This window comes from Heloderma suspectum, chromosome 4 (assembly GCF_057233095.1).
Source record: "Heloderma suspectum isolate Gila_16-S chromosome 4, 16-S_ref, whole genome shotgun sequence".
Lineage (NCBI taxonomy): Eukaryota > Metazoa > Chordata > Lepidosauria > Squamata > Helodermatidae > Heloderma > Heloderma suspectum.
This window is the reverse complement of record NC_139461.1, coordinates 101644198-101669550: the sequence shown is the minus strand read 5'-3', so window position 1 is coordinate 101669550 and position 25353 is coordinate 101644198. Positions and strand designations below refer to the sequence as shown.

At 43.6% G+C, this 25353-nt stretch overlaps 1 protein-coding gene across 10 annotated transcripts in view; it reads right to left on the bottom strand.

Moving 5' to 3' along the window:
• Positions 1–25353, bottom strand: part of LOC146347205 (cytidine monophosphate-N-acetylneuraminic acid hydroxylase-like) — a 59771-nt gene that overhangs the window by 5013 nt on the left and 29405 nt on the right. For 6 of the 10 annotated variants that reach the window (XM_084850085.1, XM_084850095.1, XM_084850086.1 and 3 more), the window contains 7 exons: positions 23488–23635; positions 21623–21704; positions 20698–20835; positions 11239–11374; positions 8451–8594; positions 7114–7288; positions 5177–5293 (listed from right to left, as the gene is read on the bottom strand). In XM_084850085.1, coding sequence (XP_084706211.1) covers positions 5177–5293; positions 7114–7288; positions 8451–8594; positions 11239–11374; positions 20698–20835; positions 21623–21704; positions 23488–23635 — 940 coding nt within the window. Of the gene's footprint in view, positions 1–5176; positions 5294–7113; positions 7289–8450; positions 8595–11238; positions 11375–16956; positions 17619–20697; positions 20836–21622; positions 21705–23487; positions 23636–25353 lie in introns of those variants that run through there. The other 4 variants (XM_084850089.1, XM_084850091.1, XM_084850090.1 and 1 more) reach the window with 4 other exon arrangements.

Below are 25353 nucleotides of genomic sequence, written 5' to 3'. Positions count from 1 at the left end.
CAGCCCTGTGCTATATAATAAATGTGTTAGTCTTTCAGATGGCACAAGACTCTTTGCAGCTTTTGCTGCAAAAAACTAACATGGGTACCCCTCTGGAAACAGTATTTGTTGGTACTTAAATTAATTACCTGGGGCAGCTGCAACTCTAAAGGGTGTGGTTCTGTCATACAATTTTAACCTGGCTGATTGAGTCAGAGAAAATTTAGCAGACTCCTTGTTCAAATTCATTCAGGATATATTCCCCAAACTGGCTTATATAATGTAAAAGAAACCCCTTTCTTTGGATTACAAAAATGAAGGGAGTGAATCTAAGTACCCCTGCCCCTAGCCGCTAGTCCTGCATGATCAGTACAGTCAAAGCTGATGTCTGTTCACGTTCTGTGCACCCAACTTTCTGTGGATCAGGACAGTGGTGCAAATTACCCCTAAGCATTTGAGGAGTGTGTCATGCCCCCCCCCCCACACACACACTTTACTGACCTGCAACCTACCACCAAACCTAATAACCAGTATCTTCAATTGTGAAGGCTTAGTTTTTCATTGGAAGGGAAATATTTACAAAAACAATGCAATGTGATTTTATTTATTTTAAATATTTTCAATTTGTTGCTATGCAACATTGGAAAAAATTAAAATATACTTTTAGTACCGAAGGGGGAAATTAACTTGGTTAAAGAAAAAACTGGGGCTCAAAACTACACGTTACAGTAATTGTGTGGCTTGTAGCCATGTCAGGAGGTTTTAAAAATATTTAATCCTAAACACAGGGAGGGGAGTGCTTTTCCTCACAACTGCAGTGGATGGGGAAGGGAAAGTTTAACTCTTCTTTCCCCAGTCATGATCTTGATGAAAATCAAATCCCTGTGCTGCATTACCTCCTATAGGTGCCAATAAGACTTTTGTTCTAAGGCTAACTATAGAGGAGGGGACGGGCTGCAATTTTCATCAGGACCACGGCTGGGAAGGGAAGGATTAAACCTCCCTTCCCAATGTATTGTGATCCTGATAAAAATCAGGGACCCTACACCTAGGATTAAAATCTTAAAAATCTCTGATGTGGGTGCAAGCCACACAATTAACAAAACATGCAATTTGATCTTGTGGCTGCTTTCAGACAAGGCTTTTAATGTGCAATCGCTCTACCACTTTCATAGAATTTTACAGGGTGTGTATCTCCAGATGACACTGCTATCCAGTTGTAATCTCTGCATGTTTTCCCACCACTTCTTCCATCCTTTTTCTAACTGCAGAAAATCCATTAAGGAAGAAAAGACAGAACAGCTGCACAACGCCTTTTGATTGGTAGTGCTAGGAGCCCTCTATCTATCTGGAAGCACCCTGGGTCTATTGGTATAGGCTGCATGAAAATGCATCGAGCAATGTTCACTAACTTTACAAAGAATTTATTTTCTTACTTACATTTTATTGACATTTTTAAAGTTTTCTTTTTAAATAACTCAAACATTACCCACCCTATCCTAGCCCACCCTAATGAGGCTGATTCATCTAACAAAAAACTTCATTTGAAGAAATATTTGAAAGTGCAGACAGATTTTTCAGTTGCCAAACCCATCACACGGAAAGGGGTAGTGTAGGACAAATGCCAATGCCCTTAGGACTGGCAGGGGCCCATGATTAAACTGTTAGCCTTTGGCAGAGAAAGAATACCCAGTGGCCAAGAGGAAGGTGGTGGTAGTGGAGGACGTTCACAATGGGAGGTGGAGCAGGGAGCCAACAGTGATGACAGAAGAAGTGTAGTGGCTCCAGCTCAGGCAGGGGTGTGTGTGTGTGTGTGTGCATGTGTGTATAATGTGCACAGGCAGCAGTGAAGTCTCTTGCCTAGGGCTCAAAACCTGAAGCCAGCTCAGAGTGAAATTAAGTAAACATGATGAGCTCCCAGAACTTCTTACTCCCTTCCCCTTTGGCTTCATCCTCCACACCCATGCCTGAACCACAAGTCAATGAATACAATAACCACTACCACACTCCTCCTTTCAACTCCCAGGCCCAATACTACTTACTTGTTGCCTGTATTGGACTCTAACGTGGAGATACAATGGGTGACTTCCGGATTACTATGCTTATCTTAGTCCCCTTCCTGGAAGGGGGGAAAGGCCCACAGCAACCTGAGGGGGAGGGCATTTGGCAGGGCCCAAGCACAGGGGGTATGGAATATGTATACTTGACCAGGGCCTAGGACATGGGTCCAGGAAGTGGGCTGCTATAAGCCCATAACCATGAGGGGGAACAATGAAACTAAATTATAGAAGATACTTCAGGATATTTATGCAAACTAACTATGGGGTATTCAGTTTTTGTGTGATTTGCTAAAGTCAGACATAGGCAGGGGCTGTGTTTCTCCAGCGATTTACTCTGACCCAGCTCTGTGTTGAGGTCGTTAGGGATAGATGAGGTTGTGGCCATCCAGCAGCCACTCCGGAGCTTATCAGGGAAAAACTGGATTTCCTGAGACTGCTTAAAGTTCAACTCTTTTCCTCAAGTCGGGTTCTCCCTGGTATAGTTGCTGTGTGCCTAAACCCCTGCATTGACCTCGGGTATGCTAGCCCTGCCCAGGGGTGTGCCACTCACTGTGACCCCGGCCAGTGGGTGTTTCCTGTCTCCCATCCTTGTGATTCCCAGCACAAACCAATTAGTGTCTACTCAGAAGTAACATTGTGCTCAGTGAAGCTTCTCTCCCAAATGCTGCAGCAACAGGTTAGAAAGACTGGGGCTCATTAGGAGACTTCTCTTGTGCACATCAGAAGTAATTACTTCTAATTTGCACTTCATTAGGGAGAAACCTGGGGGAGAGGCTGGGGGGGGGAAGCCCCCAGTGTGGGAGAGCCCACTACCTCCCTAGGTAATTGGTTCCACTGTCGTAATTGGAGAACTCCATTACAAAATGTGAAGACATGCAAATTTCAAAAGAAAACTGAAGGCTTTTCTACACAAGGCTGTTAATCCACTATATCTACATTCAGTTTCATTGCAGAATTGAGACCTGAGCACTACATGAAGAGCATTTCCTTTCCTGCTTTTCCACTATATAACCTCTAGGTGGCAATGTGGTATAGCAGAATAGCACAAATACATAAGTGGAAAAAGTGTTTTCTTTCACTTTCAGAAATAATACCACATTTTCCCTGCTCTTAAAAAAACTTGTCTAGATGGTTGCTGTAAGGGCTTTGCTGAGGGGAAGCAATCTGAGGCTCCATGAGCCATAGGAGAAGCCATAGCTAGGACTGAAGGAGTATGTCAGAACCAAATACATCTGAACCTCAACAGGGATGGGGGAGAAATTCATTAATTTTGCACTTTTAAACAAATATGCAAACTGAAAGTCAATAATCCTTTGAAATTTGAAAAAAAAATGGTATATTAGTGAAAATATTTTAAATGCATTGTATTAGGAAAAGTACTAGCAAACAATGTGTATACTAGCCAAAATTGCATGCAAAAATCCATGTATTGGGGAAAATACATACAAACATGCATACAAAGGTTCATGTGAATGTTAAAAAATCTCAAAGTTCAGGACAAACCAAATGTAAGTTAGAAAAATGAGAAACCGAGAGAAACCAAACCTGACGGATTCATTCATCACTACAAAACAGGAGACAGGAGTGAGGAGCAAGCCAGACATCAGGGCCAAAGCACAACTCAAAAGGCTTATTAAGGGCACAATCCTATGCATATTTAGACAGAAAAAGTTCTACAACTCCCAAAATGTGCCAGTCAGCACGGCTGGCTGGGACTTATAGGGCTTCTTTCTGTCTAAACATGCATAGGGCTGTACCTTAAGTGATTATTTTTTTCAAAATTCTTATGGAACAAGATAGGAGTCATAATCCCTATTAGGAAAATGGGAGAGAGATCTGGGGGAAAGAACTCCAGAAGAAGCTTAGAATTGCATTTTTTTTTTTAAGGTTATGTTCAGATGGTATTTGACTCCTAAAACACTTGTGTCTATATATCCATGACCAAATGACAATGTGGGAGATGTGGAACTATGGGAGATGATATTGAACATATTTATTGGCACAGTTTATATTGTTTCAAAACACTACAGTACAGGATAATGTATTTCCTTATAAACTGCAGGGAAATTTCTGAAGGAAATTTGTTTATTTGTTTAGTACTGTAACTGTTGAAATGTCAGTTGACAGAGGCCCTTGTGTTTCCTGTCTCCCATCCCTGTGATTCCCAGCACAAACCAATTAGTGTCTACTCAGAAGTAACATTGTGCTCAGTGAGGCTTCTCAAATGCTGCAGCAACAGGTTAGAAAGATTGGGGCTCATTAGGAGACTTCTCTTGTGTACATCAGAAGTAATTACTTCGAATTTGCACCTTCATTAGGGAGAAAGCTGGGGGAGATCCTGGGTGGGGGGAAGCCTCTGTTATTGGTTGAGCAGCCCCTGCCACTCAGATGATGTTCACTCCAGCCCCCCCCCCCCACCCAGAAGTATATTAGGAGAAGTTACTTAAAATGGGGCAATGCACACCCCCATGGAGCCCTGCCCTGGCCAAAAATGGCTCCTGGAAAAATGCGAGTAAGCCACTCTTTCCTTCTTACGTTATTGTGGAAACAGGGCCAGGCTTAGAGCACACTGAACAAGCATCGTTCTTAATGCAGTTGCTGCTGCTGGCCGAGGACCTCTTCTAGAACAAATCCAGCGTGGGAACTGGATTTTCCACCTAGAAACTTGCTACTACTCCTTTATGGTCTCAGATCACTTTCCAGGTTCTCTGATAACAAGTGGGGATGATAGAACTCTCTAGTTTCCATACACCAAATGAAATATTTCAGAGGAATTCAGGGTTTGTGTGAGGGGTGTCTTTCCCCTGCCCCTGTGGACATACATTGACTAAGCCCTTAGATCTATGGAGCATGTGGGAATACATTTCCCAGCATGCTCTAGAAATCCTCTATGGCAGCAGCCAGTTTTTCCACTGAAGTGCATTTCAAAAACATTTTTAAAACCTTCCTTTCCTATACCTTCTTCTCTCCCCTCCCAAGAGTTTTTCCTCTCCTCAAGACAATTGAAGTGAAAAGCTCTTCAAGCTTTCCCTCTGTCTGCCCACCCCACCCACAGATCAGGGCCACTAACAGGCAATTAAAGGAAATTTTGGAGAACATGTGAAGGTATACATTTGTATTACAAACATGCAACTTACTTCCTCATATGCATAGTCACGATTTGGTTTCTCTGCTGGGAATGATAAGTCCAAAAAATCCACCAAATAGTTATAGCCTCCAGGCAAAGGATTGAAATCATCATCAGTTTCTATCACCTAGGTATGATATATATATATATATACAGCAACAAAATGACTTCCACTATATTGTTTGTATATGTTTGTTAAAGAACAAGCTGAAGATTGATTACGTAGTCCCCCAAAGTAGTCAGTTTTTGCTTGCTCTCCTCATTCTTGTGCTTTTTTTAATATCCCTTATTGCAATTTTCAACATTATTGATTCTTGTTGCCTCAGTTCAGTAGTTTATATGTTTGACTGCTTTGCCTACGCTTTTGACAAGCCTAATTTGAGGCCAGAAATCATCATTCTCTGAAGAGAGAGGCTCCTTGACCACCATTTGTACTACAATAGCATAGAAATTGGCTTGTCTCCAGTTGTAATAAACCAGATGACTTGGAAAGCCTTAAGATGAAGATTCCAGCCCTATTCAGGCTGTGCCACCTGTGTATGACTGTGATTACTGAGGAGGGTAGGACACAGCTCTTGCTGGGATGGCAGAGCTGGGGCAGAGCCTTGGGCCCAGTGGCAGGGGAGGAGGTGGGGCTTGTGCCTGGTGGCAGCTGCTGCTGCTAGAATCAGCTGGGAGTGGGGGGGAGGAGAGGAGAGAGGAGGGCAAGCTGAACAACCTCCTGATGCCTGGTGGCAGCTGCTTGAGTCAGGGAGGGGGAGGAAAAGGAGAGAGGGAGACATGGGAGGGAAATGGGAGGAGAAGCTGAGGAAGGCCTTGCTTTTGCCTGCACTTAAATTGGGGTTGCCTGGGAATCCTCCCCGTCTCCATTTCATCCTCACAACAGCCCTGTGAGGTGGGTTAGGTTGAGAATCAGTGACTGGCCCAAAGTCACTCAGTGAGCTTCATGGCCAAGTAGTGACTTGAACCTGGATCTCCGCAGTCCCAATCTAACACTATACCCACTACACCGCACCAGTTCACAAAGTCAACAAACCTCTCTTGAGTTTTTGCAGGGAAAAGGGGACTCAACGTGGTTTTGCATTTACATATACTGATCGAGAGAAAAGGTACCATAAAGTTGTCATGTTTCATTTTATTGGGATAGGTGTAGTCTCCATTTCCCCCCTTGAAGCGAATTGTGAAGGATTCTGCAAGTTAGCTAGATACAGGCAAACTCCTGGGACACCTCTTCCATAATGCCTGGCCCTGAGAAAGGACCGTGTCAGTCAGGCATTTTGGCCTGGCCAGCTTTCTGAAGAGCTTACTTGACCAATACAGCTCTTCAAATGATAGATGGTCTGGAGAGCCCCACCAGCCGCTCTCTTGCTGTGACAAATGCTTTTTTCCCAGGCTTCCCTCTACTCTCCTTACCCCCAACCCCAGCCACATCACAGCTGATTAGCAGCTCTTCTAAGGTCCAGCTTTGGGCTCCCTACTGCAACCTCCAGGCTCCAGCCATGCACAGCAGCAGTGAATGAGACTAAAAATGGGACGAGTCAGTTGGCTCCCTAGAGAGCCAGGACCATGGATAAGAGACTTGGGGCCACCCTGGCCCAGGCCTAGCAACACTCCTGCTTGACAGTAATTTAAATATTGTACATCTTTCACATTCATTGGTCTAGGTCTGAAAAGTAGAAAGATATATTTCTAATTTTGGGCATCATCAAATTAATCTGTAATAGCATCAACATTATTACATTTCAGACATTTACATATATCTCCAATATTACCACTGTCCATTTCATGCATTTGATGACCTCTAGGATGTTGATGAAATCAAGCATGTTGACATTTGTCAGTCTTTAAGGTGCTACAGGTGTGGTGTTTTTTTTAAATAGCTGAAAAAATGGATATTCTTGTGGAATGTGATTTTGCCTTTGAGCAATAATGTATAGACAAGCCTACCCTTATCACGAGGTTGTAGCTTTTAAAGCCAGCCCAAACATAGTATTCTTTCACCCAGGAAGGATAGAGAAATATCTCATAATCAGCTGCGGATCCAAGAGTGTATAGATATGGCTTAAAGTCCCATGATTCTTTGAAAACTTTTGTCCCTGCTGGAGGATCCATAATTCCCATACTAAAAGAGAGAAAATAGAGTTTGTAAGTAATAATAAAGTTATCAAAGAGCTCTACTGACAAAAGGCCCATTAAAGTGAATGAGACTTACACTATCTGATCTCTAGTAGCACTTGACTGCCTATTGAGTGCCTACACTAGATCATGAGTGTTGGGCCTCTTTCAGCCTGAAGGCCAAATCCCATTTCAGAGAAGCTCTCATTTCAGTGGTGGGTGGAGCCAAAGGCAAAAGAGGCAGGGCTGAAAATATTCACATATTGTAGCATAAAGCTCCTACTGCCAGTAGCTAAGCCTTATCAAACTTTAAGAATGTGTGTGTGTGTGTGTGTGTGTGTGAGAGAGAGAGAGAGAGAGAGAGAACGAGAGTGAGAGCGAAAATGTACAAAAGCTAGGAGACCACCAAATGATAGGGGTCAGGAGAAAGGATATGGCTCTCTGAGGAACCCCTGAGGGATGCATTTGGTCCCCCGGGACTGAGGTTTTGCACCCCTGCAACAGATGAATATATTTCCCATACTTCCATATACACTGTGGGTGGAGGTGTTTCTTTACAGTACTGTAAAGGGATTTTACTTTATAATGTTGTACAATGATTCAAAGCAAAACTAAGGGCTAGTGTATGCAATCAGCAGAAGCAAGTGATAAATCTTTGCTTAGCTAAACCCTTGGTTCCTTGACCCACTAGTTTTCTACTTGCAGGTGGGTATTTGTGGAAAGCATTAAGAATTGAACTAGCTTGCTGGACTAGACCAAAGACCAGCTTTCTGTTTCTCACAGTGGCCAGAAAGAAACCACTGAATGCTTCCCAACTCAGTGGTAAATAACGTGGGTTGTATCCAGTGTTGGTGCTATTTCAATACCCAACTGAAACGAATGGGATTTAAGTTAGACTAACATTGAATACAATCTGAGGCTTGCATGCAGAGGGTCCCAGCTTCAATCCCTGGCACCACCAGGTAGTACAACCCTTGTAAGGTCAGAGCTAGTGCCAGTCAGAATAGACAACACTGAGCTACATGGATCTCTCAGCTTTCTGAGGGTACTTTTCCCGCCCACAGCTGTAAAGCAGTTCAGCAGAAGTTGGTTAAGAGACTTGCTTGCATACAAACTTTTGGAACGTTTTAAGAACAATGCACAGTTATTATTTCAGAAGTTAGAATCACCTGTCGGTTGGATCTGTGAGAATTCTTGCCAAATCCAACATGGCTCCAGGTTTTGGTGTCCATGTCGAAACGCCACTACATTTTTTTTTAATTAGTCCATTCAACTCATCTGGGTCATTTTTAAGGTTGGTTTCTTTGATATAGCTAGGTTAAGGGAAAAGACACAATTTGCTGTTTTCATAAAGTTGGAGACAAAGAACCATGGGTGGGAAAGAAAATAGCCACTAGCACTATTTGCTTCTGCAGGAGTTCAGTCAATGCCATAATAGGTAGGTTCTATAGCAGTTTGCATGCTTCTTCTTATGCAAGAGATTGTGCTGTTGTAACCCCAGAACTTGGGTCCCCGTGCTGCTCCAAGGAAGACTTAGATGAGGAAGAGATACAGCCTGTCCACTCATTGGGGGAACATTCAGCTCCTCCCCCTTTGCCTCCCTAGCCTGGGACCATGGCTCTTCCGCCATCCACAGAGCCAGGGATGAGTCCCCAGTAATGTCTCCATCTCCTCAGCCTTGTAGAAGACCCTGTTACAGAACCAGACAAGGGCCATTTAAAGAACGTAGCAAGCTCCTCTGGGAAGAAGGAGCTAACAGCAGAACAGGCCTTGCCAGCCTTCATAAGGTTTCAGATGCTTCAGCTCTTTGCTGAGGCAACATTCCTCCACTACTCACAATAGTGGGAGAACTACAGCCAGTAGAGCTCACAAGGAGTTTTGTGTGGTTCTCCTCATGTCTGCCTGAATCTGGATGTATCAAAACCATGCTGCATGCTCCCAGACTATGGATTTACGGATTTTGTTAAATCCATTCTAACTCTCTTTCACAGATTGTCAGGCATCTTTCATTCCATCCACTCGCTGACGAAATAGGATATTTTTTACCAGAATTTTATTTTACTTGTGTTAATTCGCATTAGCGCTAATACAAATTAGCAGTAATGCGAATTAGCGCAAATCCCCTCCCAAAAGTGAAAAATTGCTCCACAAATCCATGGAATCTACGTGACTTGGAAAAAAGCTGGCCAACTGTGGAACCCACAGGTTGGATTCATAGAAATCTGAACTCAGTTGAATCTATTGCAGATTTCTCCAACATCCCTATCCCAGACCTGACTTTACATGCCATGACCTTGCTTAATTCAACTCTATTGGGTGTGACCTTACCAGAAGAGGTTTTACCCGATATGGCCTTATTTAACTTTCTCTGTGATCCCCAAGCCCCAGCAGAAAAAGATATGTGCAACTTCTTGCGTAAGCTCTTGCACAAGCAGAAGAACCTCTTGGATTTAATTTCACTTTTCTTAGCAACTCCCTAATGCAATGTGTAACCCAGCTTTTTCATGAGAAGTTGCCTTCCAGATTCAGAACACCTATTGCCCTGTTCCTTGATTCTGAGGCTCCACACTATCCTGAGGAGGACTTGGATTCAACTGGGCCACAGGTTCCTCTAGTTCAGGGAGAGCCCTCAGTACCCCCTTATATACACGTGAGGACGGAACTCTGTCATCTTCTGACTCTGATGATGACTCCCCTGCAGCTTCTCCTGTCCCTCAGCCATGCAAGACACATGAGACTACAGAAACAGACACCAGCCCTTTAACAGCTACAGTCAACATCCAGTGGAGATGGAACCACTGAAAGACCAGGCTCCACCAGCCTTCTTAACGGCTGTTGACTGCAGACTTTTACTGGAGTAACAGCTCCTTATGGGAGAAGACTCCAGCCATCACTTCTTGCAATGTGCTATCCAAAGTTCTGATGTGATCCCTGCCTTGCCTGATGTGGCCCAGAGCAGACAGTCAGCCCTGTGTTACAGTCTGCTTCCCCTGGGCCTCATGCCTATTCAAGATCCCTACCAACTGATAATAAACTGATATATTTTGTGCCATGGTGGGAGGTTATGAGAAACAGATGAAGAGATACCCAACACCAAATCCAGCATTATTTTATGTTCTACCTCTTAGGCTTCAATCTAAGCATATTATTAGGAAGTAAAGGGCAAACTACAAATTATTATACAGAAATGCATGGAGTGAATCCCCCATTAAAAAATGAGAATAATCCTCAGAGACTGTACCTTTTGGTAGAGGAATACTGAAGGGAAGGAGTGATTCACCCTTTTTCTGCTGGCTGTTTTTCAGCTCAGAATGCCCTCCCCATCAGGTCTTTCCTCCCATGGGGCTTTCTGTTGCCTTGGATAACTAGGCGAGGGAGCAGCTTTTTTTAATATATAATTTATGAGTTTAAGATTTATACATTGCCCAATCAAGTTATCATACTGGTTTACAGTATGATATAATTTAAAATGCAATGAAATGATAAACACATAAAAATAAGCTAAAACAGAAAATCTATAAGAGCAATATAAAAATAATATATAAGACAAAACAAATCAGTAAAAGCTTAAAAGCATGGTGGAAGACAACAAGAGCGGGGTGGGGATCCAGGCAAGTATCTCTGGGGAGAGCATCCCAAAACCAGGGTACCACCACTGAGACCTCCACACCCCCCCACACCCACAATAGCCACCCAATGTACCTCTTGTGCTTACTTGCAGAATTTTTTCTCCTCATCTACAAGGCAGATTTCACTTACTTATGAAATAAAATGCCACAAATGTGGAAGCAATCCTTTTTTTTTTTTATGGCACTAGTGCTTTTGATGACACTAGGCACAGACATCACACCAAGACAGTTCTCTGATCTTTTGGTGTTTGTGCAAAACTATAAATGCGTAACTGTTTGTGCATTTATAATACATGCAGTGTGTTGTGAGTGAACCAGAATACAGTACCTGTCAGAAGGATGAGCTTCAACAAAATATCCTGCAAAAGGACAATAGATTTTTGGCTTCAAGTCAGTAACCAGCTGGGCCTTATAATTCAGCAACTTCTTCCTTTCAGTTTTAATAAATTGTGCTTTCCATGCCTCTGAAAAGCCAAAGTACTTATCAGATATATCAGGAAAACATCTTATTTGCAAGGATTTTAATATATACATTTGTTATTGTTATTCCTCTCACATACTTTAATCAGAGAGAAATCAGGTAGGACAGTCACAGAGCAAATGAAGACTTTGCAGAATAGAGCAGGGAAATCTGCCTTACTGATATTTAGAGAGGAAAACAGAAAGGTGGCATGAGACCACATTCTAGAACTGGAGCCTTTAAACAAGCTCTCTGGACCAAATCACACAGACCATTAGTTGCCATTCTTGGTCACCTAATTTTAATATTGGTAGTGAAACAATTGTCTGACTGCTTCATTGTGGGTGCAGGGGCTTATTTTGCACTTCCTTGCAAAGGCTTCCAAAAAACTTGGCCTGATCCAGTTAAAGAAGTACTCTTCATTTCCATGGTGCCAGCCTCACTCTCCCACTGAAAGCAGCTGACACTTTAAAATGCTTTTAACCTAGGCTGGATTTGGACCATTGCTCAGTCAGGAGGTGGGCTGTGGGAAAGTGCTTAGATGATGACTCTTAAAATTCAGTCCAAACCAACCAAAACAAAACAAAAGTGGATACAAAATGAAACCCAAAGCTGGTTCATGAGTCCTAAGCTGGCAGCAAAATCTTTTGACATTAGATTTTGAGGTAATTTAAACAACATGAAGCTTGCCTTTTCATCCCCAATACCCTTGTCTTGCTATTTGTCCTGAATCAGAGCAGCAGCTGGTACATAATCCATTGTAATGCTATGATGGAATGAAAACTCTCTGCTGTAGCAAACCTTTTTTTCCTGTTGAAAACACACACACAAGAGCTAGTTCAGCATAGCCAATGACTGGGAATTATGGGAGTTGCAGTCCATCGAACACATCTGCAGAACACCAGGTTGAGGAAGGCTGCTCTTGTTAATGACTGATAAGCTGATGGATTTACAGCATTTATGTATTGCTTTTCAATATTAGTTTACAAAGTGGTTTATAATATAAAAAAATGAACCCATGCAAAAACAATAGTCAATTAAGGGAGCAATCCTATGGCCGCTAGTCAGCAGCTAGACAGCCATAGGATACATCGGTTCCCAGGGAATCAACCTCCCCACCCCCGCGCTGCCTCACAGGCAGCTCGGAACAGCCCTGCGCTCAAGAGCGAAAATGGGGCATTCCGGGGGGCATTCCGAGGCGGGGAAGGTAGAAATGCCGGTATGACACATCCTTTGTGTTGTCCAGCAGCCGCTTCTCCTGCTCCACCATCCCACGGCTAGACAGCTGAAATCGGCTGTCTAGCCGAAAATGCAGGGCAGCTGAAGCACAGAGGGGATGATCCCCTCCACACTTCTCGTGCCCTGCATTGGATAGGCGGTCGCCTCCGAATTCGGAGGCGGACGCCTATCCCCATAGGATTGCGCCCTAAAGCAAGCAAACAATCCAACAACCAAACAGCAGGCTTATCATTGTTCAATGACAGCAATTTTACCAGACAGTGGTCTGAAGGGCTTGATGAAAAATTAGTGTTTTTGTCTGCTCCTGGAAGAAAGCCAACAGTGAGGCCAAGCACACCTTCTGCAGGACGGCATCCACACTATCAGGGCCCTGTTCCTAGCAGAAGCTGAGGTTCCCAAGCAGGGACTGCCAGGCAGATCTCAAAGCTTCTGGAGCACGGAGTTCATATAGGAATAAATGTATCCTGAGATACTCTGGATCCAGACTATTTAAAGCTTTATAGGTCAAAACTGGCAATTGTGCTCAGGCATGTACTGGTAGCCAATGTAACATGTTCCTGTTGGTTTATTCCAGTCAAAAGATAGGCAGCAGCATTTTGAATTGACTGAAATTTCCAGGAAGCCTTCTATGGACGCCCCACACAAAGCACTTTACAATAGTCTAATCTAGAAGTCATCAAGGTGTGCATGAATGACAGGGGCTGAGGGCCAAACTAGATATGAATCTAAATGTTTCAATAGAAAGCACATCAAGGTGTTTGTTTGTTTAATAATAAGTGTGGGGGTGCTAATTTTAATTGGGAGTACAAGGAGGGGAGGTTCAACACTTCCATCCCCAGCTGCAATCTCAATAAAAATGCACCCCACCCCCACCCCAGGCTGCTATTCACCTTAGGAAAAAAGTTTCCATTTGTGCTGGAGGAGCTTTATTTCCTAAGTTTAATAGCCCTGCTGCATCAGACCAAAGACCTAGCCACTGCTCCAGCCTTCTGTTCCACAGTGACCAACCAGATGTCTATGGGAAGATATTAAGGATCTGGGAATGGGAGGAAGACTTTCCCTACTGGTGAAGTTTGTGAAAACCCTATGAACATAAGCAGTAGCTTTGCACTGTACAATCTTGCCTGTGAGGAAGGTTTAGTGAGAAATTCCCTTTTAAAACAACGCAGCCAAATGTCCAAATATAAACAAAGAATTTGGGAGGGGGGCAACAATCACACAGCATTCCAAATAAAATTAACAATGTCAATCTAACCTAGCAGCTTACTTGAAGAGAATCTGGGGCTTCAGAGTATATACAGAGTTCCTTGCAGAGAGAATGGCCTGAGAGAGAGCATCTCTGGCCTCCTAATTGGATAGTATTAGGATGATGACAGGGAGTGAGCAAATTCTTTCCTGTATGGGAAACTGAGTTCAGTAAAAGCCGGCCTTTTAGCAGAGACTGACTGTTGTTTTATCCAATAGCATGATACCATCAATTTCTGATGTCAGTGGCCTAGCCAGCAAATCAGAAAATTATGTAGTGGCTGGAACCAATGATCCTACACCTGAAATATAAAAGGGCTCACCAGTTGTAACTGCACAAACCATTGTGTGAAAAAGCTTAAATTTGGGGTGTGGACTGGGGAAGAAAATGGTGAGATTTGCTCTATTCAGGCATACCAGAATGGTGTTAACTTACCAAACACTCTTACGAAGCACTCTTGAGCTACATCAGAATATAGTTTCCAGAGGGGTGGTCATGTTAGTGGGGCAGTTCGCACAATCAAGGAGCCCACTGTAGTTTATTTAAGCCACCCTGGGCTGTGGCATGCGCAGGTGGCCATTCTGAATATTCAAGCTGCAACTGCAGCTTATTGTGTTGTCTGAACATGGCAAGAGTGGGTTGTTGGTGTGGTTAACAAACTGCCCACAGCCCATGGGTTCTGACACAACAAACTATGGTTGCGGCGTGAATATTCAAAAGTCACATGGCAGCAGCCAGCATGATCGTGCAAACTAGCTCACTAACATGACTACCCCTCTGGAAAGTATATGGACATTCAATGGAATTTACTCCCAGGTAAGTTCTATAGGATTACAGCCTTGATCAGTTTTTTTAAAAAAAGAGACAAATCTTGTATTGAGACTCAGAGCAATACAGAAAAGGGAATGAAGTTATAGATGAGGTGATTCTCTCCTTCCTTCTGAGGGTGGGGGAAGGGATTCCTCAATGGGTCTCCTTAGGACATTATAACACAAATTTGAGAGCATCTGCCTGCTATTATGCTGAAGTAAGGGAAGCACTGAAGAGGACATTGACAAGAGGGAGATCTGGCTCTGCTGGGCTCAATAGAGGACAGGCGCTCTAGTGGTCATGCACAAGAGCGCAAGAAGCCAAAGAAAGAAAAAAGTTTGAGAACATATTTCCACATTCACGAGGGCTCAGAAAATGCTTTCCTTTTGTGGTCGGATGCGGGAAGGGTGGGGGAGTTTCCCTCGTCAGGGCATTTCCCTTCCTAGCAAACACCTTTTATTTTTAAAGGCTGCTTCACATTACACTGAAAAAAGCACACCTGCCCCAAACACTCCTTCTCTCTTCCAGCCACTTTTGGCTCCCCCTGCCCTTTGGGCTTGTTGCTTCCCTCTAGAGGTCTCCATTGCTAGCTGTCAGATGTATATAAGGGTTACAGAGCAGTGACTGGGATCACAAAAATTACGCAAAGTGCATGGCACTAGGAGAAAATGGTGGAGAAATTTGTGCAAATTTCATGGCAGGGGAAAAAAAGTTAGCGAATGCCTTCCTGCTGGTGTTCTTACTTCCATGTAAGAGAAGCACCGAAGTGGAGGACGTTGACAAGAGGGGGATAAGGGGAAGGTTGTCTAAATACTGGAAAGGTCGTCTTTCGCTCTTGTGCAAGATACCTTTTTAATAAAAACCCTTGTGAACGTGTTTCTGCAATCATAAGGGCTCAAAAAATTACATCCTTTTTGTGATCTGATGCAGAGGGTGGGGGAGTGTCCCTTGTCAGCAGCAACTGCAGTGGAACAACTGCAGAAAGAGTGCTGACGGAGGGAACGAAGAAATTGAGATTGCTGCTGCAAAGGCCCCTGGGATATGTGCTGGCAGCGGACTAGAGGCCTGAAAGGGACTGAGAGAGAAACAAGCCACAGGAAGTCACTGAGCAGGCAATCGTCTGTTGGGAGTAATGGACAAGCCACCGCCCACCGTGGCTTCTTCTCAGGGTGGCTTAGTGTGACATGAGAACATGCCCAGAGTGACTTTGGAGGTTGAAATGTTCCCCACCAGTTTCTGAACATTGCCATTCCTTATGTCGGTTTTGTGTCCATTTGTTCTTTTGTGTAGAGATGGCCTGTTTGTCCTATGTTGAATGAGCAGGTGTATGAACCCGTCATGTTGTGGATGGCATTATTAGGTCCTGTAATAGTGCTGCCAGAGTAAATATGGGGATAGAGTTGGCATCTGGGTCTGGCATAGGGTCTGGTTCCTGTGTCTGAATCTCCATTGTGAGGTCTGTTCTTGGTGGTGAGCATCCTTTTAGGGTTGGGCAGATGTCTCTAAGTAAGTACAGGCATATCACCCAAGGCCTGTGAGAGGGAAGTGTCCAGATGGGTTGTAGATCACTTGATACATTTGACTGGTCTTAGCTGGGAACTATAGATAAATACCAGTGGTGTTCTGTTGTTTTCTCTTCCCCTCTGTATTCAATGGAACTGACCCCTCCTTAAATGTGCATAGGATTACAGTCTACATTCTGTTTTCCCACATGCAGAACATTTCTGATTTATTTATCTACAAATAGCTTCTTCTCTATAATGTCTATATTCTACCTGAAAGAAGAGTTTTGTGAAATTTTCCAGTGTTCATACAGGTACAGGCCCCTTTTAAGACTCTGGGAGGCCCAAGGGGTGAATTTCATTGGAGGGGGGGGTGTTCCTTCTCACTGCATCACGTGTCAATGGGCAGTATCCAATACTGCCTCTGCTGTGTTGTGCCTGTGGGACCCACTTCTGGGAACTAGCGCTTCTTAAAGCAACCCTAGAAATGAGCTAAAATGCTTGTTTCCAGAATGGGAGATCTCAGCGGAGCTCCTTTCTGCGAGTTCTGCTGACCTGCTCTGTTCCAGAAAGGAATGATTCTACCCTTTCCACTTGCTTCTGCAACTGCTGCTTCCAGCTGCACTAGCACTGGATACCCACACTGGATACTGCCCATAGTCACTTTCCAGCCTTCAGCTGGGAAAAAACCCTAAATATGCATGCAATCCTTTCAATAAGCATCTGTAACTGACATTAGAAGGATATTAAGATCTTATGTCTCTAAAACTGAAAGACAAAAGATTAATACATTGGAATCACTGGCAAAACAAATAGCACTCCTTCTGCATATGGGATCCTCTTTTCATGTTTCATCAACTAGTTGTTGTTTGTTGTTTATTCGTTCAGTTGTTTCTGACTCTTCGTGACTTCATGGACCAGCCCATGCCAGAGCTTCCTGTCGGCCGTCGCCACCCCCAGCTCCCTCAAGGTCGAGTCCATCACCTCCAGAATATCATCCATCCATCTTGCCCTTGGTTGGCCCCTCTTGCTTTTGCCTTCCACTTTCCCTAGCATCAGCATCTTCTCCAGGGTGTCCTGTCTTCTCATTATGTGGCCAAAGAACTTCAGTTTTGCCTTTAATATCATTCCCTCAAGTGAGCAGTCTGGCTTGATTTCCTGGAGGATGGACTGGTTTGATCTTCTTGCAGTCCAAGGCACTCTCAGAATTTTCCTCCAGCACCACAGTTCAAAAGCATCTATCTTCCTTCGCTCAGCCTTCCTTATGGTCCAGCTCTCGCAGCCATAGGTTACTACGGGGAATACCATTGCTTTAACTATGCAGACCTTTGTTGTCAGTGTGATGTCTCTGCTCTTCACTATTTTATCAAGATTTGTCATTGCTCTCCTCCCAAGAAGTAAACGTCTTCTGATTTCCTGGTTGCAGTCAGAGTCTGCAGTAATCTTTGTGCCTAGAAATACAAAGTCTGTCACTGCCTCCACGTTTTCTCCCTCGATTTGCCAGTTATCAATCAAGCTGGTTGCCATAATCTTGGTTTTTTTTAGGTTTAACTGCAACCCAGCTTCAATAAAGTTAAAAAAAGTGTTTACACATAATCATAATTAAGTTTCTGTAAAATGTTATCCCATTTTTTTCAATATTTCTTGGCAGCAAATTCAGAGATGAGATTATCAAAAGTACTTTCCTTCAGAAGATCCCATTTTATAGTGTTTCCAGACACTGACAACAGTCTTGACTGCAGCATTGTTGACCGTAATTTATTTTTAATAAAAGATAATTTGGAGAATGCTCTTTCTCTTTCACAACTTGAAATGGGCAATTAGATAAAGGCAGAAAGCTTTGGTATGATCTGAAAAAACTTCAACCACTCTGTTTTGCAAATTAGCTTCAGAATCCTATGTACACTTGTCTCGGATCCATCACATCCCTCTGTAGTATCTAAGAAGTGGATTAAGTGTTTTAGTTCCGAGGACAGAGAAATTTGAAGTTCCTTGGGGTGAGTTCTCACTAATGCTTCTGCATCCCTTTCCAGTGCACCATGATTTGGGGAAGAATAAATGGTCCAGTCTTACAATGACAGTATGGGAAATGTAGTGTATACAGAATAGAGCAGGAACAATGAAAAATAACTCTGCCACACTATCAAGTCTATTCAGGAAGATCAGTGGCAACTCCCATTACAGTTACTGTTCTGCTGTGTCATAAACTGAGGTTGGATACAGATTGATGAGTAGGCCTCAGTTGCTTGTCTTAAGCTGCTCTGAAGCCAAACATACAGGCAGAGGCAGCTGCTGCTTGTCAAGAAGAAATCAACCAGGATCAATCAGAAGCAACTGATGCCAGAGTTGGTTTGGAATGATGTCTCTCAGACAATATATCTGGCCTGGCTACTTGACTCTGCCAGGAAAGGCAGTAAGTGGGGAAAGAGCACCAATTGCTATTTTTGTTGTTGAGGTGTGATGGTAACTGATTCCACTTTTAAAACATTAAGTCTAATTGGTTCTGCACTAGCCACCAATGTCAATTTGTATTTAATTGAGTTAATTCGTAGAGAAAGAACATTACCACCCCATTGCGCAGTTTGCTTTGTGAGTTTCCAATTAGGGTTATACAGCTCATATTAATGGGATTCTAGAACAACAACAAAAACATTGTCAACAATGTGGCAGTGCCTATCTATCTATTTTGATGAAATCCCCTCTATATGGGGCCCAGAGCAATTGCCTCCCCTAAAAGGGGGTATGTACATGTGCTTTTCGTACCAAAGGAAGATGATTCACTTGCATCTAGACCAGTGTTTCTCAAACTGTGAGTCAGGACCCACCACTGGGTCTCAGCCAACCTTCAGGTGAGTCTCAGTGCAACAGGCTGCTCAGTGCCTCTTTGCTTGACCACCCTGTGATTTGGTTGCACCCTGCATAGGCTGGTGTGCCAGTGGGAGTTGGTTAGAGAGCAAGGTTAATCATCATCATCATCATCATCATCTGGGAATAAAGAGGAAGGGGATAAGAGAGGGAAGTTGCTATAGGGGGACGTGAATGTAAAAGCAGCGGGAGGGAGGGATGAAGTAACCTAGTAGTTGGGGATAGGGTACAAGTTGAAAGAAAAAGGGAGAAGACTGACAGGAGATGGGTAAGAAGAGTTTGAGAGGCATATTGGGGGTGGGGGGAGAGAAAACCAATATATAATAAACAGTTTTCTCTACTTAGAACAGGAGTCTCTAACCTTTTTTGCTCGGTGGGCACATTTGGAATTTTGAGAGTGTCATGGGCATTCTCACAAAATGGCATCCATGGAGGGGCTTGCTCATTCATAAAATGGCTGCCATGGTGGGCATGGCCAGTCACAAAACACTCATTTCCCAGAAGGCAAACTGGCGAGACTAATAGAAAAGCAACTGGCCCACGAGGTCTGAGCTCCAAAATACAAAACTACTCCTTTGAACCCAAACGAAATATTTTCAACCCAAAGCATCATGGCAACCTCGCAGATTTTAAAAAAAAGCAATTTAAAATAATAAGAAATAAAATTAAAACCAGGAGAGGCGAGGAGCCTGGTGGGTGCCAAGAGAGGGTTCTGTGGGCACATTGGTCCTCATATGTGCTCCGTGTTGGAAACCCAGACTTAGAGCCTCTGGATCAGGATATTCTTCCAGAAATGGGGAGGCCGAGTAATGATACCTCCAAGCCAATCTCTGTACGTAACTTGAAGAAAGCTGAATTATGGAACTCCCTGCTACAAGGAAACAGCTGCAGCAAAGAATCTAGCAATTTTCAAAGACAGACTAGATATCAGTATAAAATAATTATCAGCAGTTGCCAGTTGATTATGCCAAACTCTGCCTCCATCTATCACCATTTCATGACTGATAGGCCACAGTCATTTTCAGCTCTCTCTCAAGTGGGCTGTGAGGGCAGGAAGTTTTAGAATCCCTGATCTAGGCAGCTTGTGCAGGCTCACCGAGTGCGTGCCGAGATGAGTGCAACACATGGGATCTGTGCATGTGTGAAGTAGCCATCATACACAAACAACACTGGTAGAACTCCTGCTTCATCTCATGTTGCCTCTGTGTTTTCAGTGAAGGAAGTTCACACATTCAGCTGCTAGTCACGACAGGGAGCTTCATACAACCTTAACATGCATCGAAAGAACATGGGGAGGGGGTTGCGGTGCCATGTGGGCTAGTGCCAGCCTCTGCCACCAAAGTGCACATTGCATACAGCTCTTCAACACGAGGCTGAGCCCTAGCCCAATCAGGCTCCCCCCCCACCTCCCTTGTGGAGGAGATCTGCGCTGGTATGCCAGCACACACACAGAGCCTCTTCATAGGCTGGTCAAACACGGGAATGGTGGAGCGTGTGGCCATGTCCCCCTTCCCCTCAAGTGACTAGCTACTGTGCGATCAACATGCAATTGTGCATCAGCCCTTTATCTCTCGAGGAATAAGCACGTTGCTTGCAATGAGAGTGTTGGACAACAGAGGCTCCAAAATATTCTGAAATATCTAAATTAAGACATTGTTTTGTTACCAGTGTATTTCCCTCCACTGAATGTCATCGGGAATCCTGATGCTCCACCTGCAAAGTCACTCATCATAAGGTCAACGTCCTTGGGAAGCCTTCCGCCATTAGGCCTTGTGCAGTCCACGGTATTTAGGATTTTATGCCCTATACAAAAATAGATTCACAGTATTTCACTCCCTGTGACTTCTGCTTGACCACTATCCTGAACATGATGATCGCCAACTTGCTGTATGGCTCCTGGAAAGGCAGGGTTTTGAGCCCCATTGCAGAGGTGGCAGGAATAGAAGATCTATCTTCTTCAACCATGCAAATGTTGTCATGTGCATATTTGGTCAATTCTGAGTATTTTTCAAAATGCTCTTGTATTTCTGATATCCATTTCCATTTTGCTTTTGTTAAAGTTCATTCATCACCATCACATAGGTGATGACATCAGATTCTTCTGGATTTCAGAAGAATTACATTGGCCTTATCATAACTATCTGCTGGAATTGGTTTGGGAACTGAGCTTTTCTTTATGGCTCATCTTTAATGCAACTATTTATTGGCTGACCCTAAAGTGCTAGAGCACGTGCATAGGATGGAGCCTGACAGTTCATATCAGCTACAGTCCCTGTACAGAACACGGTATTAAATCAAACAAACATATCACAATTTGGGGAAAGGCTATTTAAAAGCATCACATCATTAAAAAAAAGAACAAGATAAACCTTATGTTGGAAAACGTCTGAACTATAAAGGAGAAAGAACTGTTTTTCTTTATTTGGGGACAATAACCAATAAAAGCAAAGTGGATGAAACCTGGAAAATAGAACTGTTGTGCTAAATTGCACAGTAAATTTGAATTGTTTCAGTTTTTTCTTTGAAAGTAAATATTAAAAAGCACATCCATTGACTATTAAAAAGACTAATTACTGTTATATTCACGTACCTTTATATTCAACAATGATGCAAGTATCCATTTCTGGATGAACACCATCCATCAGTATCATAAATCTAAGATTCTGGTCCACCTTGAAATAAATTAGACCACACATCTTACTATGAACTGCTTCATTTTAGCATTGACATTCTTTCTATTTCTGTTTTAGGACAACAGCATCTATGGCTATAGAAGTACTGTTGAAATCCAGTCTAGTGCTGTCTCCTTTTTATCTTCACACTACATATGAAGACAAGCAATCTTTATCCTTCCATTTTGTTATCTTTAGGACTGCAAGCCATTTTGGAGGGCTTTTTGTTTTAGAAAGTATTACTAAGTAGGGAATAATGCAGGGCCGGCCCTACCATTAGCCAGAGTGAGATGGCTGCTTCAGATGGCAGATGCTGGGTAGGGTGGGGAGCAGCAGTGAGTTGTTGGAGGCCAGAGCTGTGGGTGCTATGCAACCTGTCCTGCACTCCCTAAGCTGGCTTGTTGTCCTCAACTGCGGTAGTGCTGAAGCAGTTGTTTTAGTTTGCTTCTGCATGTGGGATGGGAAGATATGTGCCTGCTCCATCAGGGGGAGTGCAACCCCACCCCAGGCAAGTCGCTTACCCAATTCCTGAAGCTGGAAACCACCGATCTACAGAGTTTCCATCTTGTTAGGATTCAGTTTCAGTTTACTGACCTCATCTAGCCCATTGTGCCAACATCAACTGTTGGTGTCACATGGTCAATGCTCATCTTACACATATGGCCTGGGAAAGGAATATAAAGCAATTTCTCCTTTTGGGGAAGTTTGCAAGACACACTAATCTTGTTCTAGGTTTCAATTATAGCTTCCCATTCCATGTCAGACTATATCCACAATATATGGGTCCTTAAGAAGGGGCAACACACACTATATTTCAAGCTGCTTTAGAGGACAAGCCTAACCTACAGAATCACTGGCTAGAAGGGGATTAGGATAGGGCAGAGGAGAGGAGGTCTACTATCAGGTGCAGAGGATATGTCTACCCAAGAGGCGCCGGTTACGCCTGTGGAGAGCTCTGTGGGCATAAATCTAACACTGCTAGTGTTCAGAAGCTAAAATGGGGCATTCCAGGGTAGAGTGGCCACTCTTTTTATGTGTCCTCACATAGATAGTCTTGTATTTGAAGGGCTGTCCCACCCAGTTCCAATTCCAGTTTAAAGATTACGAATAATAAAAACAGTTGCCCATTAATAGTTAGCGCCTGAACAGCAGACTGAACAGGCAGGCACACAGGTCACCTGGCCACAGTCTTCCACACTATGGTGAGATGTACTGTATTTCTATTTAAATAATAATAATTTCTAAATTTGCATCTATACATAGAAATTAGCATATGCAAATCTTATGCAAATCACTGTCCTCTTTTTTTGGTGGTGCATATCCTCTTCTTTGGCAATTCATAAGTGGTGACCCTATGGATCTTTTGAGCCACTTTCCATGGGAGGAAAGTTTAAAAAATAGAGAACCACCAGGAGGAAAACTGGCAAAAAAGCCACGGCCTGTATCTCCTGTCCTAGCGGCGCCTCAGCCAGCAGCGCTCTGAATGTTGCAGTGGCTCCGTGGTGGATCTCACCTTTCACCCCATGCAGGAATCCTTTGCCTAATATTAAGTGACTAGCAATGGCAGCATGGGAAATTCAGTGTATCATTCCATCAAAATGGAGGCAAAAGTTTAATCACAGGATAATTTATGTTTGGTGGGGGGAAAACTTTAAATCTTGTTTCGTCTTAGTCATGACCTGATCATGTTCTGATGATTAGACACTTCTGAATTATTTCTGTGTGACAAAGCAAATTCTCCAGAAAGGAAATATATTACTTCAGAAATAGGAAGATATCACACCTGTTGCCAAATTCCAAATGGAACAATATTAATATTGGTCAGCTTTACACCGCTCTGGTCAAGGAACCAGAACACAGGCCGTTCTGTTTTTCCAACATAAATAGGCACATCTGGCTTCCGTTCAGCAAGTTTCTTCAATGTAGGGTAACTGGAGAGTAGGAAAAGGGGAACATGAAAAAGTGCAGTTAGGGAAAACCAGCATAATAGCCTAATCCTCAGGTGAATTTATTGTTGAGTGTAAAGTACATCAAGGACCCGTCTAGATGGGGGATTTACTCCAGTCCTAGTGGGCCTCAAACATAGTCGTGGCACATGATGTCCCCCCTTCTCTGCAGCAACCAAGGGTTTTCATGCCATAAAACCCACATTTTTGCAAAGTCATTTTGTGATGGATTTTCCTGTCGCGTCAGCTTCAGTGCGGTTTCAGAGTCTGTGTGATGTCAATTAACGATACCAGCTATGGCGCCAGCTGGCAGGAGCAGCCTGATAGGAGGAAGGGATAGCTGCATCATCAAAGGAGGGGCCTGAGCAGAGGAGTTGGTGTCACCCTCCATTGATTATGTTAAGTTCTTTCCCAAATGAGCCATATTCCTGAGAAAGTCAGCACACTGTTTGGGATGACTATTCTTCTTTTAAAATCCCCTCTTCTGCACTGAAAACAGCCCACTGAACATGCCTACTCAGAAGTAATTCCCATTGTCTTCCACTGCACTTACTCAGCATGGAGCGTGGAGAGAGGTGGGGAAGGGAATATCTTTGCCTTGTGTTTCATAACCCGCTCATCCGGAGGGGCGGATCTGCGCACAAGGTTAATGACTTTTTTTTTTTTTTTAAGGAAGCTCATTGATGCTGCGGGACTCCACCCACATTGTCGTTCAGTCATTCAGTCATGTCCGACTCTTCGTGACCCCATGGACCATAGCACGCCAGGCCTTCCTGTCCTGCGCTCTCTCCCAGAGTGTGCTCAAGTTCATATTCATTGCATCGGTGATGCTATCTAGCCATCTCATCCTCTGCCGTCCCCTTCTCCTTTTGCCTTCAGTCTTTCCCAGCATCAGGGTCTTTTCCAGAGAGTTTTCTCTTCGCATTAGGGGGCCAAAATATTTCAGCTTCAGCTTCAGTATCTGTCCTTCCAATGAGCACTCAGGGTTGATTTCCTTTAGGATTGACTGATTTGACCTCCTTGCAGTCCAGGGGACTCGTAAGAGTCTTCTCCAGCACCACAGTTCGAAAGCATCAATTCTTCAGCGCTCAGCCTTCCTTATAGTCCAGCTCTCACAACCATACATTACTCCTGGGAAAACCATAGCTTTGATTAGACGGACCTTTGTCGGCAAGGTGATGTCTCTGCTTCTTACTATGCTGTCTAGGTTTGCCATAGCTTTCCTCCCAAGGAGCAAGCGTCTTTCAATTTCATGGCTACAGTCACCGTCTGCGGTGATCTTGGAGCCCAAGAAAATAAAATCTGTCACTGCTTCCATTTCTTCCCCTTCTATATGCCAGGAAGTGATGGGGCCAGATGCCATGATCTTCGTTTTTTTTAATGTTGAGTTTCAAACCAGCTTTTGCACTCTCCTCTTTCACACTCAACAAGAGGCTCTTGAGATCCTCTTCGCTTTCTGCCATTAGGGTGGTATCGTCTGCATATCGGAGGTTGTTGATAATTCTCCCAGCAATCTTAATTCCGACCTGTGATTCATCCAACCCGGCGTTTCTCATGATGTACTCTGCATATAAGTTAAATAAGCAGGGTGACAATATGCAGCCTTGTCGTACTCCTTTCCCAATTTTGAACCACTCGGTTGTTCCATGTCCGGTTCTTACTGTTGCTTCTTGACCCTCGTACAGGTTTCTCAGGAGACAGGT